This window comes from Pogona vitticeps, chromosome 4 (genome assembly GCF_051106095.1).
Source record: "Pogona vitticeps strain Pit_001003342236 chromosome 4, PviZW2.1, whole genome shotgun sequence".
Classification (NCBI taxonomy): domain Eukaryota; kingdom Metazoa; phylum Chordata; class Lepidosauria; order Squamata; family Agamidae; genus Pogona; species Pogona vitticeps.
This window is the reverse complement of record NC_135786.1, coordinates 38,226,606-38,249,987: the sequence shown is the minus strand read 5'-3', so window position 1 is coordinate 38,249,987 and position 23,382 is coordinate 38,226,606. Positions and strand designations below refer to the sequence as shown.

General features: G+C 42.6%; 1 protein-coding gene across 10 annotated transcripts in view; it reads right to left on the bottom strand.

The window, feature by feature from the left end:
- The window catches only part of NAV1 (neuron navigator 1), a 346,655-nt gene that overhangs the window by 257,331 nt on the left and 65,942 nt on the right, over positions 1-23,382 (bottom strand). For all 10 annotated transcript variants that reach the window (XM_072997117.2, XM_072997120.2, XM_072997122.2 and 7 more), the window contains exons 2-3: positions 17,022-17,871; positions 16,205-16,314 (exon numbers count right to left, since the gene is read on the bottom strand). In XM_072997117.2, coding sequence (XP_072853218.2) covers positions 16,205-16,314; positions 17,022-17,842 — 931 coding nt within the window. In that variant the 5' untranslated portion in view covers positions 17,843-17,871. The remainder of the gene's footprint in view (positions 1-16,204; positions 16,315-17,021; positions 17,872-23,382) is intronic.

Here is a 23,382-nt window from a genome sequence, read left to right as displayed (position 1 = left end):
TTAAAATGGATCATGGGACTACCAGCAGTACATCTTGAAACAGTACATCATTGAAATATCCCCGTTGCTAATATACACTGTTGTTCTGATGTGCTGTCAAGTCAGATCAGACCTGAGTGACCCTAATAAGGTTTTCAAGGTAAATGAGATATTTAGGGAGTGGTTTTACCAGTTCCACTTCCCCAATGAGTTTCCATGGCCAAGCAGGGATTTGAACACTGGTCTCCAGAGGCCTAGTCACTTGCTCCATTACACCACACTCGGTATCATGCTGATATTAAAACAACCTATAAACCAATTCAGGAATTCTCCTCCACACAATTCTAACTGCAAGAAAGATGAAAACAAAGTCTTGTCTCCACCCTCTGAGGGAATTTCCAAAGGGGAGGATGCTTCATGGTGGTTGATCTACAACCCTCTATGTGTGGGATACTTGATTATGTAATACAGATATTCAGAGCATAAAGTACACCTGCTGCTTCACAAGTTAATTTGTTGTTATTGTTGAGTCGTTAAGTCATGTCCAACTCTTCGTGACCCCACGGACCAGAGCACGCCAGGCCTTCCTGTCTTCCACTGCCTCCTGGAGTTTCGTCAAATTCATGTTGGTAGCTTTGATGACACTCTCCAATCATCTCGTCCTCTGTCGTCCCCTTCTCCTCTTGCCCTCACACTTTCCCAACATCAGGGTCTTTTCCAGGGAGTCTTCTCATGAAATGGCCCAAAGTATTGGAGCCTCAGCTTCAGGATCTGTCCTTCCAGTGAGCACTCAGGGTTGATTTCCTTCAAAATGGATAGGTTTGTTCTCTTTGCAGTCCAGGGGACTCTCAAGAGTCTCCTCCAGCACCACAATTCAAAAGCATCAATTCTTTGGTGATCAACATTAACCTTTTTTGTGCCTGACTTTATTTAATACATTTTTGATTCATCATTTCTGAGATGACTTTTTCATTCTACTGAAGATTTGGTCCAATTTTGCTTGATCTTGTAAAGGGAGGATTCAGGGTGCCCTCCCCACCCAACCACCAATCTAGTTATGGGAGAGGTGGACCTGAGACCCTTCTGCTTCCATGTTCAGAAGTCTAAGGGTTCTGTGCAAAATTGCTGGGATAGAGCAGCAGGCTGTTTCGGGAAGGAAAAAGATGAAGCCTCCTCCCCTCTCAGCTTCCCTGGCAGTCACTTCTGCTTCAGTACCACAAGGAGCAGCATGAAGTCAAGAAGCCTCTTATTTCCAATAATATAAATCAACAGGTGAGGGCAGCAGTGGTCTCCAAAGAGATCTGGACAGCTGCCCTTGAAATTGTGTGACACTGGAGGTAACAGTCCTAGCAGTCAGGTGTCCATGAAGGGGGACCTGGGCATGACACCAAGTTTGGCCCTTGGCATTTCTAGCTCCCTGGCATTCTTATCTCTCTCCACTTTCTTCCCACCAGCAAGATACAACTTCCTTTCTCTTCAGGTCCTACGTCAGTCCTTTTCAATAGATTTTGTTTCACACAGCCGCTGTTTCCTAACCTTAAAGCACATCTGCAACACACTGTTAGAGCAGCTTGATACCAACGGATGGCTCCATCCTATGGAATACTGTACTTGGATTTGTAATTTGATGTTGTATTTGGAATTCTGTGTGGTAATTCAAGGGAGGGCATTTGGGCTCTGGCACTGAATTTTGAGTATCTCCTCTATCTACAAATCTCAGAATGATGCAGCCATTGCAATTAAAGCCGTATCAAAATTTTGTAATATGCAAAAGATACATATACTCCTGCAGTTGTCTTCTCTCTCCTTCCTTCATTCTAACCTGTTTCTCTACCTTTTATATATCAATTATATATTTATGCCATTGATATTCCTGCCTTTTATATAAAATATTCAAGGCAATCCTAAAAGCAATAAACCACTCAAATCTACAGCAAAAGCCTTAGAAATACAGTATTACTCACTCAGCTCCTCCTGCCCTTAGAAGATGTGAGAGAAAGCAGCAGAGAACTAGAGAGGGCGTGATCAGGAGATGCAGGTGCATTTCCTCCTGCTTGGCCAATTAGGGATGGTAAACAATGCAAAACTCCCTTGATCTGGGTGGCCACCCCTCCACCTCGCTCTTAAGAAGCTGTCCCTATCCCTAGGCTGTCAGTAAGATCACAGAAGGATCTAGAAGGCGCTCGGTGCCTTCTAGCCGAGTGCCACTAAACACTCGGCTAGAAGCCACCATCTGCCCTCTCTTTCACCTCAAGTGCATTTCATGCTATTAGGCCTCCCCCCACCCACTCCCAATGTCCCCAATAATGATTTCGTCCTCATCCCTCCCCCTTACCCTCTGGTGCATTGGTCATGACATGACCCGACATCTCAGGAGGTGCAGAGCAGACTCTAGAGCATCCCATCTGTCAAAGCAGTCAGGTTTCAAGCAGCCCTGGATACACGCCTGGCAATCCATCTGCCTCCTTGTGTTTAAATACAGCACATCCCTCCCTACTCAATGTGGCAATGTTAATGGAAAAGAAATTGCAGTGCTGGGCTCTGGCAAGGCAGGTGGGTGCTGCTCTTCCCCTCTGCAAACTCACTTTGTAGGCTCCCCAGAGGGCATCTCTGGCCATGAGTCAGATACACCAGGTCCTGTTTAGAAGGATAGCAAGATTTTTCTCTTTTAGCATTTCCTTCGCACACAGCAGATGCAACAAAAAACCTTCTTGCTCATCTCTTCTGCTTTCCAGTTGCCCAACTGCAGTACACAACTTGTAAAAGTTACTTTTTGAATTATATGTGTGGCCATGCTAGTTGGTGGGTTCTGGGAGTTGTCATCCAAAGGGCAATTTTTTTCAAGTTTGCTATGGATTCAGGATGACCTTCTTCAACAAAGATTGCCCAGAATATTTCTCTCCCTGAGATTGAACAGTAAATGGCACCTCCCTACCCATGTGTCAAGGCCCATAATACCTAAATGCAACTGCATTACAGTGGTGCCTCGCTTGATGACGTTAATCCGTTCCAGCAAAATCGCTATAGAGCGAAATAGTTATCAAGGAAAATAAAAAAGCCCACTGAAATGCATTGAAAACCGTTCAATACATTTAAATGGGACAAATACCTGCTCGTCCAGCGAAGATCCTCCATAGGCTGGCCATTTTCGGGTGCCTGTAAAGTGAAGAATCCATCCCTAACACAGTGGGGAGCCATTTTGCACAGCGGGTGGCCATTTTGAAACCTGACAATCAGCTGTTTTCTGATCGTCGTAAAGCAAAAAATCGCTTCCCGATCATCGCAAAGCGTTTTTTCCCATTGAAACATCATTTTGCGATCCCAAAAACCTAATCGTCAAGCAGATTTGTTGTTTAATGAGGTAATCGTTAAGCGAGGCTCCACTGTATTTTAGCATATAAGCATGTTCCCTACTCCCAGGCCGTAAAAACAAAAAAGGACAATATAATAGCTAATAATTTGCTTCCATTACAAATAAAAGGAACCAACATTTTCCTGCCTTTTCTTGACACCCAAAATCTGCTACTCAAGAAGGCTACCTCATTCTACCTAATGGTATAGCATGCTACTAGTGTGTAGACACATTGCACAAAAGTTATTTTCATATGAGAAAAAGCATCTCCTTTTTTTGACAACAAATCACAGGCTGATTCATTATTGTTTCGTGTCTGTTCTTAGTCTTTGCTTACTGAGAGGTTTTAAAAACAACATCTTCATTTTCAGCTGGCATCCTGTTTCCCCAAGAACAAGACCTAACCTGTAAATAAGACCTAGTATGATTTTTCAGGATGCTTGCAATATAAAGCCCTACCCCAAAAATAGGCACCAGTTAAGTGAAACCCCACCCTCCACTACAGTGGTGCTTCGCTTGACAACGTTAATCCATTCCAGCGAAATTGCTGTAGAATGAAATGGTCATCAAGCAAAATAAAAAAGCCAATTGAAATGCATTGAAAACTGTTTAATGCGTTCCAATGGGCGAAATACCTGGTCGTCCAGTGAAGATCTTCCATAGGGCAGCCATTTTCCAGTGACTGTATAGCAAGGAATCCATCCTAAAGCACAACAGGGAGCCATTTTGCACAGTGGGCAGCCATTTTGAAACCCAACGATCAGCTGTTTTTGATCATCGTTAAGCGAAAAATCGGTTCCCGAAGCAGGGAACTGATCACCGTAAAGCGATTTTTTCCCATTAGAACATTGTTTTGCGATCACAAAAGTGATCGCAAAACCTAATCGTCAAGTGGATTTGTCATTTAACAAGGTAACCGTTAAGCGAGGCACCACTGTATTGTGAAGCATTGTGCAGGAACCAGAAGAAGATGACATGACTATATTTGAATAAACATAGATTGTTGTACATGAAAAAAATAAAACAATTTATTTATTTATTTATTTATGTATTTATGTATTTATGTATTTATGTATGTATTTATTTATTTATACCCCGCCTATCTGGACTACAACCCCTGAAAATAAGCCCTAATGTGTTTTTTGGAGCAAAAATTTAATATAAGACCCTATCTTATTTCCGGGGAAACAGTATATATAGATTAGCCAGTTTTGATGAAGCGGGATATATAGCACTAACCCTAATTGTTAGTTCCAACTAGAGTAGATCCATTGAATCAATGGGAACTTGGTAAATGAACATTTTGTAAGTTCTGCAGATTCAATGAGTTAATTCCATTTGGGACACACACTTGAATTTAGGTTGTATTATCCAGCCAATTTACATCATGCATCATGTAAAACAAAAGTAAAAGTAAAACAACTATAGCTAGCTGAGTTTAAAGTTCTCCAAACAGCAAATCCTCTCTGCAGGCTGCCTCTCCTGATTAAAATGAAAAGTAAAAGTAAAACCCAGTTGTAGCTTCAGGTTTCAACCAACCTCTACAGCATGAGGATTTCTGAATCACACGGGCAGAGAGATAGGAATCCATTTTTAATTTCTGCTTCTTTTATTTATTTATTTTCTTCTTTCTACCAACCTCTGATGCTTTGTGAAGTCTATAGAAAACAGTGAGCAAAACATATATCATTTCTTTTTACCTTAAAACAGTGTCTGACTGATTTTTGTCCTGGTTAATGTAAGGGGGTAGCTTGGGACACTTGCTGCTGATCCTAGATTATTACCCTTCCATTACACAACAAAGAGGAAGGAAAGATATTTTCACTATTACAAAGCCCATGTCTTAAGACCATTTTTGTCACAAACACCTCAAATGCTCTTGAAAGGATGCTAACACATTTTGAGACCAACCAGGAAATGTCCTTTAAAACCATGATTAGGCAAAGTATGACCTATAAGGTCTTCCAACACCCCTAGATGCCCTAGCCTTCCACACCCCAAGTATATATAAATCTTATTGTGAATCATTGTGTCCTTTTAGAGATGTGGGAGGCAATGTTGACATTTCAGTGAGAGCAGCACCACCACTACACCCCCAAAACGCATACATGAAATTATAGTTAGAAATGAATAAATAAATAAATAAATTCAGCAGCCATGCTGTTTGGGGCATTGGGGACATTACACTCTTTAAAATCGAGCTGTGCACTAATTTATACCTTGAGCCAATCTGACTGAATCCATTTCTCTCCACCCATTCCTTCTCTCCAGGGGCTCTTTTCTCACAAAGCTGCCTGAACGGGGCCCATAATCCTGTTACCACACACGTGCTTTCCTTTCTTTTCGATGGCCCAGAGAGGATTTGCATTCTACGCCCTAATGGGTGCTATTCTGTTGCACACCGCAGTGACTCGATAGAACTGTTGCCCTCTAGAACTGATGAACTGAGAGGTTTCAGGTGGAGGCAACCCACCCTGAACTAGTCCAAATCGCAGAAAATGTGCTCTCTCTACAGTATTTTGCTTATAGCCATGACCTATTTCGAAGAGCTCAGATAAGCCCGCAGTTCTCACATGGCAAGAGGTCATGGCAATTAGGGAATGCAAAGTTGAAGAATTCAGAAGGTTGAGTTTTCTTAGCTGTGCAATCCACTAGCATCCACACTCAGGCTTTTCAGAAATCATAGCCATGTTAATGATTTAACTAAACTGGTTAAAACGGGGACACCTATGAACACTCTCACTCAGGCCTCTTCCCTTAAACTACTCCCATATCACAGCTTAGAAATTACACTTTTTGGACCAAAATTCCCATCATCCTCCCAGCCACTAGTCAGCCTGCCTGAGAGATTCTGGGGGTTTTGCTCCCCAAAACAGTCACTTTTCCATAATTTTTCAAAGGAGAAGTGATGGTTGGAGGACCAGCAACTACTCTAGCAGGATTATTTACCTCAGTCAGAAATTGTATATATAAAACTTAAATAAAGTCACTAGACTGAACACTAGCCTAAATACTCCATTTCCTAAATAATCACAGTTACTTTTCACTGGTTCTATTACAAAAAAAAAACCCTGTGAACTCATCTGAACATCCTAGTACAGGTTGTTGTTACAAACAAACAAACAAACTGGATGACTCAGCTGGATTTTTCACCAAAGCTTACTATATATGGGGACACAGATTATGTTGAAAATTTGACCCATGGACATGAAACACTGCCAAGGCTTCCCAAGGCTGTTCAGCTAAATATAGTTGGATATGTTCAGAGCTAGAAATAACTCTTGATCAATCAGTCCTATCAATACAGAGCATTATAACTTGATAGCAGGGCAGTGACAGTGAAGGTTCTTCTAAAATTCCCTTTCCTGTGGACAAGGAATGTTGTGGATGTGAAGGCTGAGAGTGGCACATAAAGAAAAGAACTCCTCAGCAAAATAATTAACAAATATGATTTTAAAATATAATAAATCAGGCAGTGTCTACTTTCTTTGTCCATCCCCCCGCCCCCATGTGCTCCTGTCTCTTTCATCCACTACTTTCCATTCTGCTGCTTCATTCACATCGGAATGTACAACTGGGAATGGGGGTATTTCTTGTATAAAGGAAATTCTAGCTGATTGGTATATGCTAGCATGTGAAAGAAAGACTACAATGTTTTCGTTAGGAATTCAATGTAAATCACTGATGAGATAACATCATCCCCAGATACCCTTAATACTCACACACACACACACACACACACACACACACACACACACACACACCAAACAACCTGCAGAAACAATTCCTATGAGTGAGGGTGCAATTACACAACAGGAAAAATCCAGATGGATCTGTTGTGAATTTCCATGTGAGAAGCTGAGTTTCCCTGGGTGAATTTGCTTTAACAGACCAAGTTGCCAATAAATTGTTTGCAACTTGTTAAGGCAGTTTCTGTTGTTGCTGTCTGTATTTTTCAGGGGGCATGGCTACAGCAAGGCTTTCTTAAGAAGCTGCAAAGGTGCTGATCAGAAATTTCCTCCTCTCTCTCTCTCTCTCTCTCTCTCTCTCTCTCTCTCTCTCGTGTGCATTGGTGCTCTAGCATAGTTTTGTTTGAGCACTGAAACCAAATATTTTAAACCAAAAATCAGTTCCCTGCTTTAACAAAAAAAAAAAGTTACATTCCATCAGGATCATGTTCACATGAGTATCAACTCAAAATGCTTCAACATAGAAACCTTCTACCTCCATTTTCTTTACAAAAGGAGAGAGATATATGGTGTAGATGTGGCAGCTTGGAAGCCGGGGGGGCGGGGAATCAACATTTTTAAAAGCCAAGATGTTTAATTTGGAGATAAGTTTCTGCATCAGCACAAGTTATTACACTGCCTTAACTGATATGAATACATTCACATGCAAAAATGTAGAAGCCCCTACGCTGGAGGAAAAAATGCAGATTGGCAGGGAATACTCTAGGCCATTGACTTGTACATCATATATTCAATGGTAAATAATATAAATTTCACCATCCCAATCCTGGAAAAATTCCCATATTATTTGTAAATGTATTTGACCCTTAAGAAAAGCTCCAAAGGGTTAGTTAGGGAATTCTGAGAATTGCAGAATTGTCCAACCTATCTGGAGGGTACCAGATTGTGAAAGGATGTTCTTGGCAAACAATATAAACAACCTGCTATTTTTAACATGCTCTTCTTAATCCCACTGAGTCAACGAGACCACCTCCCAAAAAACTGCATAGGATTATAGCCACAAGAAATCAGCGTAACCAAGAAATCATATTTCAGCTTTATATATAAGTTAAGACGTAACTTTGGCCGTGGGTCATCCTAAGAACTGGAGACTTGTAGCTCCCTTGAAAGACCTCAACAGACTGGAAAATACTTGGCACTCATCTCTGTGATGAGAACGTTGCATCTTTAGCATTCCACAAGGAAGCCACAGCCTTGAGTTTGCAAGAGCTGAGCTGAGCTACTAACGATAGGACATTTTGAAGGTCACGTGTTCACAGATTCACCATTAGCCAGAGGCAACCTGATAGCAAATAACAACATCTTTATCATACAAATCTCAACTTACCAGAACAAGAGTGTATTACCCAGAATGTTGTCTCACATATGTTAAATCAAAAGTAAATCCCACTATGTTTAACTGAATTTTCTCCCTAGTAAGCAATAATCTTAAAATAAACACAGTTATTTCCACAGTTGTACCCCTCTACAATCACCATATTTGAGGGAGGAGTACAACGAGGTCTTTTGGTCTTTGAAAGGAAAAAAATTGGCCAGCATAATAAAACCATTACCCAATGTGTTTCCAGACAACATACAAGGAACTGTTTATTACATAAAACCTATTTAACCTCACACCAGGCTATTTGAAATACCATATTCTTGGCAAAGAGAAGACTTTCCTTGGGGGCATGTTTTATGGGGACAACAGACAATCTTCCTGTTGGCCACTTCAATGCTTTGGAAACTCCCAAACAAGGAAGGCTAGAACCAAAATTATAAGAGGTTCATATTGTTCATAAACGTAAGGCTGACACTTATCTCATACTAATGATTTACCTGCCTTGATTTCTCATATGCCTCACATTCAACTTGTAAATTATAATCCTTGTGTTACATAACAGCACTGATGTTACCTGTCTGTCATGGGTTTGGAGGGAAAGTTCCATCCTATGGGGAGTGGAAGGCGGGACATCAGGAGGAGGGGCTGTACTGTATAAATATGTGATGCCTGTGTGGTGAAGAGGAGATGCTGAGACAGACTGTGAGACACTGGGTTGGGACGAAGCAGCAGCTGGGGAAGAAGAAGCTGTTGTGGGAGTCTGGGTGTCTGACAGGGTACTACTGTGTGTCAGAGTACCAGCCTGAAAGGTTCAGGGGTCTGTTGGTTAGCCAGAACTGATGGGTTCAGGGTCTGTGCTTTAAGTTAAAGGTTCTAGGTGAACCAGACTGTATGCTTGTGTGTGTGAGAATAAGCCACGTTACTTTATTTTATTCACCTGATTGTTTTATTTACCCTGTTTGTATTTAAAATAAACCTTATTCTTTTATTGTTTAAAAATCCATCCCTGGTCTGTGTGACTTATTATAGGGAATGGTTGGTGGCAGCTTAGTAACTGTGTGATAGATCCCAGTAGGTCTGGGTTTGTCACATTGATTGGTGTCCAGCGTGTGGGATACGACTGGTCCAGTTGTCCAGCGGTCCAGCAAAGCCTTGGCAAGTGTGCCCAGAGCAAGGGGGGTCCAGTCAGGGACAGTCTGAGGCGCGTAGGTAATCTTCTAGGTGTACCTCACGGGGAGGTGCACTAGTAGAAGAACGTGCCAACTGGGGAGACTTAGATTAAGGTGCTCTGAGGCAGCCTAGTTTTGGCGGGAAAAGCTGAGGCAAATCTGCGTAGCAACAGTGAGCTAGCTTGCCAGCTGAGAGGCCCAGCAGAGGGGGGTAGGCTCTGACTCGATACTGTTGCAACTTTAGTGCTGAAGAACAGCAGCAATCTCTAGGGAGAGCTGGTTCTGAGGTAAAAGGAAAAAAAGTGGTCGTTTTATTTTGAGGCTTGACTTTTTAAAGCAGCCTGTTCTGAGGGGGGGTATGCCCTTGACTCGAAGCCAAGTAGCAGACATGAGTGAGGTGAAAGACCCCCAGATTGACCAAGGTTCTGAGGATGAATTTGGCTCAGTGCAAGGTGACAGCACAGGAGAGCAGGACCCAGAACTCAGAAAAATACTCCTAGCCCAACAGCATGAACTGAGGGTGAGGGAAATGGAGGAAAGATTAGAGAGAGAAAGAAGAGAGGAAAGGGAGAAACAAAGGCAATTTGAATTAGAGAGAGAGAGAGAGAGAATGGAGAGGGAAGAAAGAATGGAGAGAGAGAAAATTGCTCTGGAAAAAGAGAGAATGGCGTTTGAATTAAAGAGATTGGAACTGATGAACCAGAACAATAATAATAATAGGGATTCTGAGGGGGGCCAACTGTCTAAGGCCGACCTGAAGAAATTCCCTGTGTACCACAAGGGAGATTGTCCCGAGGTGTTCTTTTCCTTAGTGGAAAGAGCGTTTGTGGACTTCTCAGTGAGGGAAACTGAGAAGATGACCATCATGCGGTCTTTAATCAGTGGTAGCCTGGCTGAGGTTTATGCCGAGATGCCTGAGGAACGGATGAAAGATTTCGCAGAGTTTAAAAAACTGGTGTTTGCAAGACATGGGATAAATGCAGAGCAGCTGAGACAAAGGTTCAGGTCCCTCACCAAGAAGCCAGAACAGACTTTTACCCAAGTGGGGGCCCAATTGGTGAGGCTGCTTGAGAAATGGCTATCGCAGGAAGGGACAGAGACCTATGAGCAGCTTAAAGATTTGATAGCACTGGAACAGTTCTATTCAGTCCTGCAGGGGGAATTGAAGTTCCAGGTGAGGGAAAGGAAACCGAAATCTGTGGCAGCAGCCGCAGAGATCGCAGATTTTATTTCCCAAATAAGAAAGCCCTTGGGTGAGGGGAAATCTGTAGGTAAACCCAAAGAAACCTACAGCAAGTACTCTCAGGGACCAGGGAAAAGCCAGCAAGGGGGAGGGGCCCATGGTGAAGGGAAGCCCTCAGACATGAAACCAAGACCTCAGATTTTGGAGGGAAAACCAAAACAAGATGAGAGAGAATCAAAATACGCCAGAAAATGCTATTTCTGTCAGGGAAAGGGTCATCTGATCTCAGAGTGTGAGAAATTGAAGCAGCTAAAAGGAATGGTGCCTCAGAATGCTAGTGGGACCAAGCCAAAAGCTGTGTTCTGTGTCCAGAAGGAGCAAAGCTCATTGTCACAGAGGGAGCCTGTTGCCATGACTACTCAGTCTGGAACAGCTACCTCTGCTGATCAGGCTGAGGAAAATGGTCCTCTTATGGAGGTGAAGCGCTGCTTGCTGATAAAAACAGATTCTCAGTTGTTTGAGACAGCAGGGGTGGACGTAGGAATACTTGACCGTCAGTATAGGGGACTGCGGGACACTTGTTCCCAGGTAACCCTGTGCCATCCAGATATTATTCCTAGGGAGTTTATAATCCCAAATGAGAGCATAAAGGTAGCAGGGATTGAAGGGCAGGTGATCTCTCTGCCAGTAGCAGAGGTACCTGTCCACTTTCAAGGCTGGAGGGGAGATTGGCGGCTAGCGATTTCATCGACTCTGCCAACAGCCGTGCTCGTGGGAAATGACCTGGCTGAACATGTGAAACGGGTGCTAGTGATTACACGCTCACAAGCCACCACAGGGACAGTTCAGGGGGGTAATGATGAGCCAGAGACGGAAGCAGAGGGGAGTTCAGAAGCTGTGGTGGAAACCTTAACCACAGACAGCAGATTTGGACAGGAGCAAAAGGCAGACGCCACTCTCCAAAAGTGTTTTGAACAGGTGACTGACGCCCAGCTAACACCTGAAACCCCAGTGAGATTTCTGGAGAAAAAGGGGATTTTATATAGAGAGACCCTGAGGAATATCTCAAAAGGGGGAGATGGGATCAGAAGTCAGCTGGTGGTACCTGAAAAGTATCGCCCCATGATCTTACAAAGGGGGCACTCTGACATGTTTGCTGCACACTTAGGGGTGAAAGGGCCCCTTGATTTGATCAAGCAAAATTGGGAGCAGATCACCCAGGATGACCCACAAGACGTTGTGACATACATAGACACCTTGATGAATGACCTAAGGAGAAATCTAGAGCTGGCAGCAGAAAACCTGCAAGCTCAGAAGGTCAGACAGAAAACATGGTATGACCACAAAGCTAGAGAGAGGCACTTTGACCCAGGGGAGGAAGTGCTTTGGCTTAGGCCCTGCAGAGAGAACAAACTGCAGCTCAAATGGGCAGGACCATATAGGGTCATTTCCAAGATGTCAGACCTGAACTACCTAATAGAGCAGGAGGAGAACCAAGCAAGGAGGGTGGTTCATGTGAATGCCCTAAAACCCTACTACAGAGGGGAACAGAGGGTTTTATTCGCGATAAAAGCAGCTGAGAGTGAGGAAGCTGAATTGCCCTTCTGGGAGGGTAGAGGGGAAGTAAAATACAACCCAGAGGAGGTAAAGATCAGTCCTGCACTCACCCAAGACCAGCAGCAAGAACTAAAAATGCTGCTTAGCAAATATCAACAGGTGTTTTCCCACAAGCCGGGGATAGTGAAGGGAGTGATGCATCGGATCCACACAGGGGATGCACCCCCGCAGGCAGTATCCCCATACCGAGTAACGGGACCCTATAGGGACAAGGTGCGGAAGGAGCTGGACGAGATGCTGAGGGAGAACATAATCGTCCCCTCTTCTAGTCCTTGGTCCTCTCCGATAGTCCTTGTGGACAAGCCTGATGGGAGCATTAGGTTTTGTGTCGATTACAGGAAATTAAACCGTGTAACCACTCCTGATGCCTACCCAATGCCCAGGCTAGACAACCTGATTGAAACCATAGGGGGTTGTCGGTTCATCTCATCATTGGACCTGGTAAAGGGATATTGGCAATTAAGAATTGATCCCAGGGATCAAGAAAAGACTGCCTTTTGCAGCCCTTTCGGTCTCTATGAGTTTCGAGTCCTGAGCTTTGGTCTCAGAAATGCACCAGCCACATTCCAAAGGCTGATGGACCAGACCTTGGCAGGGCTCAGTGACTTTACAGTGGCCTACATTGATGACATAGGGATCTTCAGTAATACCTGGGAAGATCACCTGATACACCTGGAGTTAGTGCTGCAGAGGTTAAGTGCAGCAGGGCTAACAGTAAAGGCCAGCAAGTGTCAGCTGGGTAGCCCAGAAATAAAATACTTAGGTCACATGGTAGGGGGAGGAATGATAAAACTCCTGGAGGCCAAAATAGAAGCTGTTCGAGATTGGCCTAGACCCAACACCAAGAAAAAAGTCAAATCATTTCTTGGGTTGGTGGGCTACTACAGAAAGTTCATCCCGAGGTTTAGCGAGATTGCGGCTCCGCTGACCGATCTGACGAGGAAGAAGGCTGATGACCGCATCCCGTGGACCAGCGACTGTGAGGCGGCGTTCCAGAGGTTGAAGGAGGCGTTAATCAACTATCCTGTCCTGCGTGCTCCAGACTTCGACCGGGAGTTTATCATCTACACCGACGCGTCTAACAGCGGGGTAGGAGCAGTTCTGTGCCAGGAGGATGAGAATGGTGACCAGCATCCAGTGTCCTACCTGAGTAGGAAACTTCAAAAAGGTGAGAGACATTTGGCAACCGTGGAGAAGGAGTGTTTGGCCATAGTCTACGCGATCCAGAAGGCCAAGCCTTACATCTGGGGAAGACATTTTATTCTGTGTACTGACCATTCACCATTGCAATGGTTAAAGACGATGAAAACCCACAATAGCAAACTTATGAGGTGGGCTTTAAACCTACAGGACTATGACTTTGAAGTGAAGGTGGTCAGAGGGTCAGTGAACTGTGTTGCTGACGCCTTATCAAGAAGACCTGAAGACTGAAGACGGCGAAAGAACATGGACTATATGTATATAATGAAAACAAAAAGTTAAAATGTACCTGGTTTTGAATTTGGTTGGTATTAATAAAGGTAAATTGATGTACTGTATATGGTAAAATGTTTAAATGCATATTTGCTAAGGTTAACTTGGAGTGTAAGTATATGTAAGTATTATATGGTATGTATAAATGTTGTTGTGTATTTTATGCAGGTTGTTTTTTTGGTGAAAAGCACTTTTAGCTTTCCCCCTACAAAACAACTTTTAAAGAGGGGAGGTGTTACATAACAGCACTGATGTTACCTGTCTGTCATGGGTTTGGAGGGAAAGTTCCATCCTATGGGGAGTGGAAGGCGGGACATCAGGAGGAGGGGCTGTACTGTATAAATATGTGATGCCTGTGTGGTGAAGAGGAGATGCTGAGACAGACTGTGAGACACTGGGTTGGGACGAAGCAGCAGCTGGGGAAGAAGAAGCTGTTGTGGGAGTCTGGGTGTCTGACAGGGTACTACTGTGTGTCAGAGTACCAGCCTGAAAGGTTCAGGGGTCTGTTGGTTAGCCAGAACTGATGGGTTCAGGGTCTGTGCTTTAAGTTAAAGGTTCTAGGTGAACCAGACTGTATGCTTGTGTGTGTGAGAATAAGCCACGTTACTTTATTTTATTCACCTGATTGTTTTATTTACCCTGTTTGTATTTAAAATAAACCTTATTCTTTTATTGTTTAAAAATCCATCCCTGGTCTGTGTGACTTATTATAGGGAATGGTTGGTGGCAGCTTAGTAACTGTGTGATAGATCCCAGTAGGTCTGGGTTTGTCACACCTTGTATCTTGAGTTTGTCATTAATTGTGTTTTTATTTTAACTTGGTTTGTTCTATTTACTGTAAACTGCCCAGAATAGTTCATGCACTACTGTAGTGGTATACAAATTTAATCAATTGATCAATCAATCAATCATGAGACAATCTTTTCATTAATATTATTTGAAAGAGGCTGCAAATATGACATATGGACAAACATTGCTGTCATGTTGCCCCACATCCCACAAAGAGTTGTACGTGGTTTAATTGTATCAGCCTAAATGCAACCACAGTATTACTCTCAGTTATATTAGCGTGGTGACCTACCCACCAAGTTTGAAATTTTGAAGTTTCACACTGGAACGAAAAGGATAATTTCCCATTGCCATAAATTTCCCCAAATGGCAAATTTTGTCCTTGTTTTTAAAAAGGCACTCTTATTCTCATTCCTGAGATATTTTAAATTGGACTTAATATTAACCTTAACCAGTGGTTTCCTCCAGAATGATTATTATCTGTCACAAGTTGTTTCTCCATCTTAAGTGAAATAGCATAGGATAAAATGTTGAATCCCATGCTTTTAAAAAACAAGGAGGTAAAGGAGGCTTAAATTGAGGGCTGGAGAAGGGAAAAGCAACTGCTTAAATTACTTGATTTATATGGTTTTCACTTAGAACTGTCCCTTCCACCAGGTGGGTTTCTTTTCCTAGCAAAAGAAACAAGTGCCTATTTTTTTCCTCTACAGGTAGCAAGTTTTGAACAACAAAACAGCTGTAGAGAAAGGGGATAATTAGTCCCCCCTCCCATCAATCTTTCTTTAGGACTGCAGCATCTCACAACTGTTTCTGTTATTTTTTTTAAAGGGGAAGAGGGGATATATGAGACTACATGTCACATGTACTTAAGCTTTGGACTTCAGTCTGTTCAGTCTACAATTGTAAGCTACTGAGCACTACTTAGTGATGGTGAGGGTGGGTTATAAATATTATCAATATTAAAATTTTAAATAATTCTTACAATTCCTACCATACTTTTTGAACTTGTTCCTACATATTCTGTCCGGTGCTATTTCCCCTTCTGAGTTCTAAGCAGTGGTCTCAGTCAACCAACAAAGGGTACTGCATAACTCACCAGACAGTTCTATATGTCTTTTTGGAGGTTCATTGGATTTTATAAATCTTTCTCCTAAGAATTTTTATTAATTTCAGATTGTAGCCTCAGGCCCCATTCCTTTGACAATTCACAACTGGATGCCAGATTCTGGATTACTGCTCCCAAAATACATGGCTTCTTCTACTGTTTTCTAAAAAGCAGTTACATAAAGGAAAGGCTCCCAAAAGAATTATAATCTGAGCCTTCACCCACTTTAGGAATGTTGTTAATATCATGTACTGGATTAAGGTTATGGTCTACACTATGACCTCCATGACAAGCTTGGGCTTGTAATTTTTTACCCACAGGTCAGTTGGTATTATGTTGTCTAGTGACGGTCTCACAGGTGACTACCTATTCATACATTCAGCAGAGAAAAGCAGAACCACCTCCCCCTGCGAACAAGCATGGACCATATAGTCTATCCACCCATAAGAAAGAGTACTTCTACTTACCTATGGCTCTCAAGCCAATTTCAGGCCCGTCAGCAGGGTTAGTCTGCTGCACCTCAGATGCATGCTGCTCCTCTTTAGAGAGGCTGCTCCTCTCTTTGTCGCCCTGTCGTCTGGTATCAAAGAAAGCACATGAAGTCAGTGACTCTATTATATCTGTAGAACTACCTGGGAAAATGCATAGAAATTGCTTGTGGTTCAATCCCTTGTCTAGCCAGTGTACGGACTTTCAAGAAGCTCCTTCTAGACTCAAGGCACTGACTTCCTTGTCCAAGGTGACAACTCACATGACCTCACAGCTATACTGAATATTTGAGCTAAATGCAGCTGCACTGGGCTTGAAATGTGCAAAAGAGGCATGAAACTGATGCATCATGAAACTTCAGGTTATAGTTCAACACAACTCACCTTTAGTGTGACCCATGAGAGCATCTACAAATTGGCCAAAATCCATTCCATTTAAGCAAAAGATGGTACTTTGGGAAGCAAATTGTAATAAGTTAAGAAATATCTATAGACAGGTTGCATACCAAGTCACATGACTCAGCATACAGCAAATAATATCTATGAAGATTATTTAATGTATAGCATTTATATTTATTTATCTATTCATCTATTCATCTATTTATTTATTTATTTGTCCTGAACTCTGGAATGATTGAGGACAAATCTAGCCCTTCCTCTGCATGACAACTTTTAAAGTATTTGAAGATTGCTATCATATCTCTCTCAGTCTACTTTTCTGAAGGCTAAACATGTCCAGATCTTTCAGTCTTTACAACCACTCTCAGAGGCCCTATCTTTTTACACTTACACTTACCGATAATGGAAGGGAGCTACAGTGGCCATGATGGGATGGCTGTGCTGTGACACAGAAGAAAAACTGATCGGACCAGTGTGCAGAGCAGGGCCCTTATTAAGGTTGCTTGTGTCCAGCGAGATCACTTGAGGTTTATCTTCTGGCTTGGATGCGCCACTTCCTTTCCAACTGGTCTCAGAAACCCATTGGCCTTTCACTGGGCAGCTCTGAGGCCTCTTTATGGTTGGTCCCTCTGAAGATTTGGACAACAAAGTCTCACTATACAGGCTAAGATATGACGGGCTCTTCCCTGGGAGGTGAGAGGCTTTTGCAGGTTCAGAGACTGTGGTGGGCTTCCCGAGACCCTTCTTGGTGCCAAGGCTGTTATTATCTTCTGCTTGTTTTACTCTTTCTGTTGCTTGTATGACAGCTTTCTTAGCTGAGCTGGCAGTTCTGGAACTGACCTTCTGCACTCCCCGGGGGCTACTGCAGCCAGACACAGTGCCTTGGCTGAGACTGGAGTCCACTGCTTCTGTCTCCCCATAGCTCTCAGACCCCTCCGCTTTATCTTGCCCAGGGCCTGCAACTGCTGGAGTCTTGAGAGTGGTCTTCTGCTTGGATCTTTTAGGAGTTCCACTGCTCGAGCCAGCCATCGCCTTCGCTGTCCTGGGTGAGGATGCCCTCTGTAAAGGGACAGCTGCCACTGTGTTCTGCCTTGGGGGCAGTTTAGGAGATGCTGCCAGAGTATGTATCTTGCTGTGAGATGCAGCTCTGGGAACAGGGATAGAGGAGCCATAATGGCTACGTCCAGCTGCGTTGGCATTGGCTGTTCCATTCATCATCAGGAAAAATCAGCTGGGCATGGACCGATCTGGGAGGAGAGAAAAAATGCAGAGGAAATTAAGAATGGGATATCTGTAGCCAAGCCAGTCTATCCCAAGGATAGGTCAGATTTGCCAAATGCTTAGCCCCTGATCATTTAACACACATTATTTAAACTATTTTCAAATGTCCTTTCCCTAGGAACTAAGAATCCATATAATGCTGTTGTGAATGCCTACAAGCTAGAAGGAGGAATAGTTTAAATGTCAAAAGTTTAAAATTAGGAATGTCTAAAGACTGCAGTGCCTCCCTTTACTTCCTGAATGTAAAAGAAGAATATGCTATGAATTGTTATCTCTGTATATATTTGCAAGTGTTCTGGTTTGAATTTGTAAGCATCTATGATGCTATGTGCATCTTACAGATTTTTCTCCTAATCAAATATTTTGTTTCAGCTATTATACCCCAGTTTCAGCACATTCAGCTAAATAGTTGACAACTTTTTGGTATGGTTTATTAAATATAAGCTGAGCTCACTCAGTCAAATCTAAATCAATGTAAAGTATTAGAAAACAAAAATTTCTGTGAAGAGTGCATTAGTCCACATTTTTACTTGTGTACATGTATGTATTTAACTCCCCCTGCACCTTCATACCTGATCATTAAGTTATAATTATGTAATAGGTTATTTCTGACTTAAGGCAATCCTCCTGGGTTTTCGTGGCATAAAATACTCAGAAGGGATATAACCAGCCCCTTTTTCTGGTGCCACTCTAGGACCAAGCAGCTTACTCAAGGCTGCACACATGGCAGGGCACATAACACTACTAACCACCTATGCTTTGGGTATTCACTCAGGAGGCACACTGGGAGTTAACACTCTTGAATCCTGGCCATTGAGTTCTGCAGCCAGGCACTCAAATCCACTAAGCTATGCAAGATAGTGCTAAAATTACTAAAATCAAGGAGCAAAGGATAGCTTATGCAGGTCCAAAAATACTCAGACATCATAAACTTTTGGTTCCAGAAGAGAAACCTGCCAACCACAACTCCACTGACTGCCAGGGGAAAGTGGTAATTGTGTGTTCAGTCCAGGCAATCATGTTTCCACCAGGCATGTTGAAATCAATGGGCCTTTCTTTAGTCACAACCAGGTTCTATCATTGATTTCAATTGGTCGATTATATATAGTGTTTGTTTGTATGTATTTAATGTTACAACAAGATGATGTTGTATCTGCTGAGTAGGCTAATATGGCCAACCACCTCTCTGAAAATTGTCGGGTCTCACAATAGAATTAACGCTGATGAGGCTAAGTACGAAGCTTTCATTCAACCCAAGCTTATTTGGAATGGGTGGACCAAGACTAAAACTGCTCAAGCAATATGTTCTAAGCCAGGTCCACATCTTGACCCCCTTCTACTTCATGCTTAGCCTCTTCGTGCTTAGCCTCCTCTATTGTGAGACCCGAAAATTAATTTTCAGAGAGGTGGTTGGCCATATTAGCCTACTAGGCAGATACAACATAATCTTGTTGTAACATTAAATACTAAGAAGTTTTATTTAATGTAAACTTTCATGGCCCACTTCATCGGACGATGCAATGATTTGGTATGTAAGGAAGAAAGATGCTTCCACCATCACATTTGACTTGACATGAATGGTTTGTGTACAGAGAACTCAAATGTCATAAAAATAACCCTCCAATTCAAAACTGTAAGTAAGGAAACAAGAAGTTATGACAGAAGACTGTATCCGAAGAGAGACATTATTTATCTTAAGTACCGTGCTGAAGAAATCGCACACTGTTCTAATAAATGGGAAGCATATTAATGAGCCAGTTGCATTGCCTGGTTGAAAAGGATTACAGAACTTTGCATATTTTTAAAGAGCTGGTGTGGTGTAGTGGATAGAATGTGAACTGGGACTCAGGAGATCTTGGTTCAAATCCTGCTTGACCTTGTAAATTAGCTGATAGAGAAGTGATGGCAAACCACTCGTTGAACATCTTTTATACCTTGGAAAAGCTAGAGTCATCATAAGTTAGAAGTAATTTGATGATGGATCACTCTTTCTTTCTCTCACCCTCTCTCTCTTACACACTCAAAGATGTAGCTGTGCCCAGCATAAGCAAGATGATCCTTCTGGCAATCACACACACACAAAAATGGCTATCATCTCCTCCTTCTCCCCCACCCTCCCCTTCCCTCCTTTCTCTGCTGCATTCCCCCTTCTGGCATTCTGATAAGTGTTAATTAGCCACTATTATAATTACCCACAATGGCTTGGGGAGATATATATGTCCCTGGGGTATTGTGGGAAATTACTACAGCACCTAACCAAATGCTAATCAGAGGAACACCACTGCCACCTCCATCTCTCCTAGCCACCATTTGCTTCTGCTTCCACCTTGGCTTCCAAGCCCTGTCAGATGCACCAGCTGGAAATATAGAAGAGAGAAAGAACCTGGTACTCCTCCATTGTAACAAAGAGCCTTGTGGCGCAGTGGTCAAACTGCTAGACTGCATCCAAAACTGTGCTCATGACCCGAGGTTCGATCCCAGGTAGCCGGCTCAAGCTTGACTCAGCCTTCTATCCTTCCGAGGTTGGTAAAATGAGTACCCAGCTCGCAGGGGGTGGGGTGGGGGCAATGTGTACTTGGTGTCTTTAGCTGACCTGTTTTGATATTACAGATAGGCTTTTGAGGTAGAAATACCCCTCTCATTAGGAGAAAACAGCCAAGCTTGAGTTCACCATGATGGAAAGCTGCCCTTGGGATCACTGGCAGCTGTAGTACTTAAATTCTAAGGTCCATGAACGGTATTTTAATAAATTAGATGTTCTCAGCCTTGTGGCACAGTGGTTAAACTGAAGTATTTAGTGAAGACTCTTCTCATGACCTGAGTTCAATCCTTGGCTTAGGTAGCTGGCTCGAGTTTGACTCAGCCTTCCATCCTTTCAAGGTTGGTAAAATTAGTACCCAGCTCACGGGGGAGGGGGCAATGTGTAGCCTACATAATTAACTTGTAAACTGTCCAGAGAGTGCTTTAAGTGCTATGGGGTGGTATATAAGCAGCACACTTCACTTTTTTTGCTTTGAGACCCACTAAAACAGCAGGATCAGTTGAGGGCTCTTTCCAAGTGTTCCCCCAAACCTGGAGCCAGTCCTGTACATAAATTTACATAACCCCTCATTTCTAAATTAGCTACTGCTTTTCAGAAGAATATTAAAATCTTTATTAAGTATAACTGCTAAATCAATTTGCAATCAGAAAAGCAGAGCAGCATAAATTGTCAAAATTAAAAGTTGGAATTAAAATAGTTTCCTACAATAGCTACTTTTTCAAGAATGGGAGTGTAAAGTGTTCATATTTCAAGCGTAACAGGAAAAAAGTTATTTTACTGATGCAATGAATTCCATTTTCTCTTTACTTTCAAAAGTTATTTTTAAAGGTTTATTAATTTATTTAAATTTATTTATTTAAAATATTTCTATCCCACCTTTCTCCCCAAAAGGACCCAAGACATTACAAAGGAATTTTCCAATTTTCCATCTCAAATGTGAGATGGAGTGACTCAATAAAACAAGATGCAACCTTTAGTTTACAAAAGCTGAGCAGGGCTGTTAATAACAGGATGTTCTAGAAGTAACTAGCAGCAACAAGAAGAACAAGAACAACAACAGGGAGGGATACAAAGCCTTGGAAGATTCTCACTAGGATACACTGACAAATGTCACTGAAAGAGGTCACATGCCAAACACAGGCATGGCATCTCCAACAGGACCTCTCTCTGTTTCCTACAATAGACTTCTCTGCCAATTCACAGATGCACCTCTCTAAGAGAACTGCCATTTTCTTTGAACAAAATATTTCAGGGAAAATATCAATTTCCAAGCCATAACATAGTAGACATTTCCAAACTTTCTCCTCCAAACTGCTCTGGGTCCCAATTCAAGCCAACAGCTTCAGCCCTGCAAAGGCCTCTCTGCATGACAGAACTTCCTGCATTGCAGCACCTTCTCCTGCAGCTTTTTCTTATCAACTGTGCTGTACTGCAGCCTCAGCACCAGCTGCCCTTGGGAAGAAGAGCGTGAAAACACTTACCCAGACTTTAAACTACACAGCCACCATACTGCTCACATGCTGCTGCTCCTTCTGTGCAAGAACGCAAAATCTTGGACTTCAAATCCTCTTTCTCACCAGATATTTGCTGACCCAAACATCCTTCTCTTACACTCTCTGTTATCCTAAAGCTGGGAGGCAGGCTCTCCAACACTAAGCTAATTTACATTGTTAAGCCTTTCCAGTGATGCAACCTCAGACACCTTTGTTACACTCCCTTCTCAGACTGTCAGGAGTTCCCCAATTATCAAGCTGTTCTTTAGAGAAGAGAAGAGAAAGAAAATATTATTTCCAATATACAGTACGCATCTCCATTATTCCTAACCTTCCCGTCAGCTGCTGCCTTGGCTCTGAACTTACTCCATCTGGAGGGGCAGGAAAAAGAATTGATTCCTCAGAGGAAGTTCCCTCCAGATTGTTTGCTTGTGTGTGTGTGCATTTCATGATACTTCAAGGACACTATTCCCACTGGCTCATTTCCTGTGATACAGCCACCACCTTGCAAAAATAATTCTAAAGAAGAATCATAATCTAAAAGCATAAGGAAAACGCTCATAAATTCTAACCTGCCATATATCTAAGGGATCTTCCAGATGGTGCATTTGTACCTCTGATTTTCACTTCCCTTTATGTTAAAACCTCATGGGGTTTATCAGGGGTCATGTCCTGAAAGTTTGCTCAGATTATCAGCCTGCCTTTTTCTTCGTCTTCCTCCCACAGAGTGCCTCAGCCCAACCCTCACTTGCCAGGAACTCAGGCTTCCCCCCAGGCTTTGCTGCCACAGTGACACCCCTCTTTTGTCTTCCTCCCTTCTCCTCCTGCATTTTCTGTTCTCATTCTCATTCTCATTCTCTCCCACTTCCCTCCCCCAACTTTTCTTGCGAAATTCCATAGTACAAAACCAGCGCCTTACTTTGCTCTTGGTTGGAGGCCCTAGAATCACTTGGAAGAAGGGGGGCGGGAAGGAACCTCCGTACTGGGAGAGGAAGTATGATAAACGGCACAAAGTGAACCAAAGGTTAGAGATGGGCAAAAAGCACAGGGATCCACACACACACACACACAAAATGCTGTTCATACCTGAACATACTGAGGTGAGAAACATCATCTGGATGGTTAGAAAATTCCCACTAAGCGCTGTGTTTGAAGGGGAGCTTAAAAGAGTACAAATGCCCTGTCTGGAAGTTATTTATCTTTGCATCACTGCATAATTTAGATATGATCATATTAGCTTAAGGCACACAGCTGTCAGTATGGTCTATTTATCCAAAAACACAATTGTGATTCATTGAAACCATCTGTTTTAAAGCAAAACTTTCACAAGTTTTAATATAACATTTCTTTATCTCCTTCCTATTCACAGCCAGATAACCAACTATATTTCAATACAAGTATCAAGAAAATGTGATACTTTTCGAAGCTAAACAATGGAACCT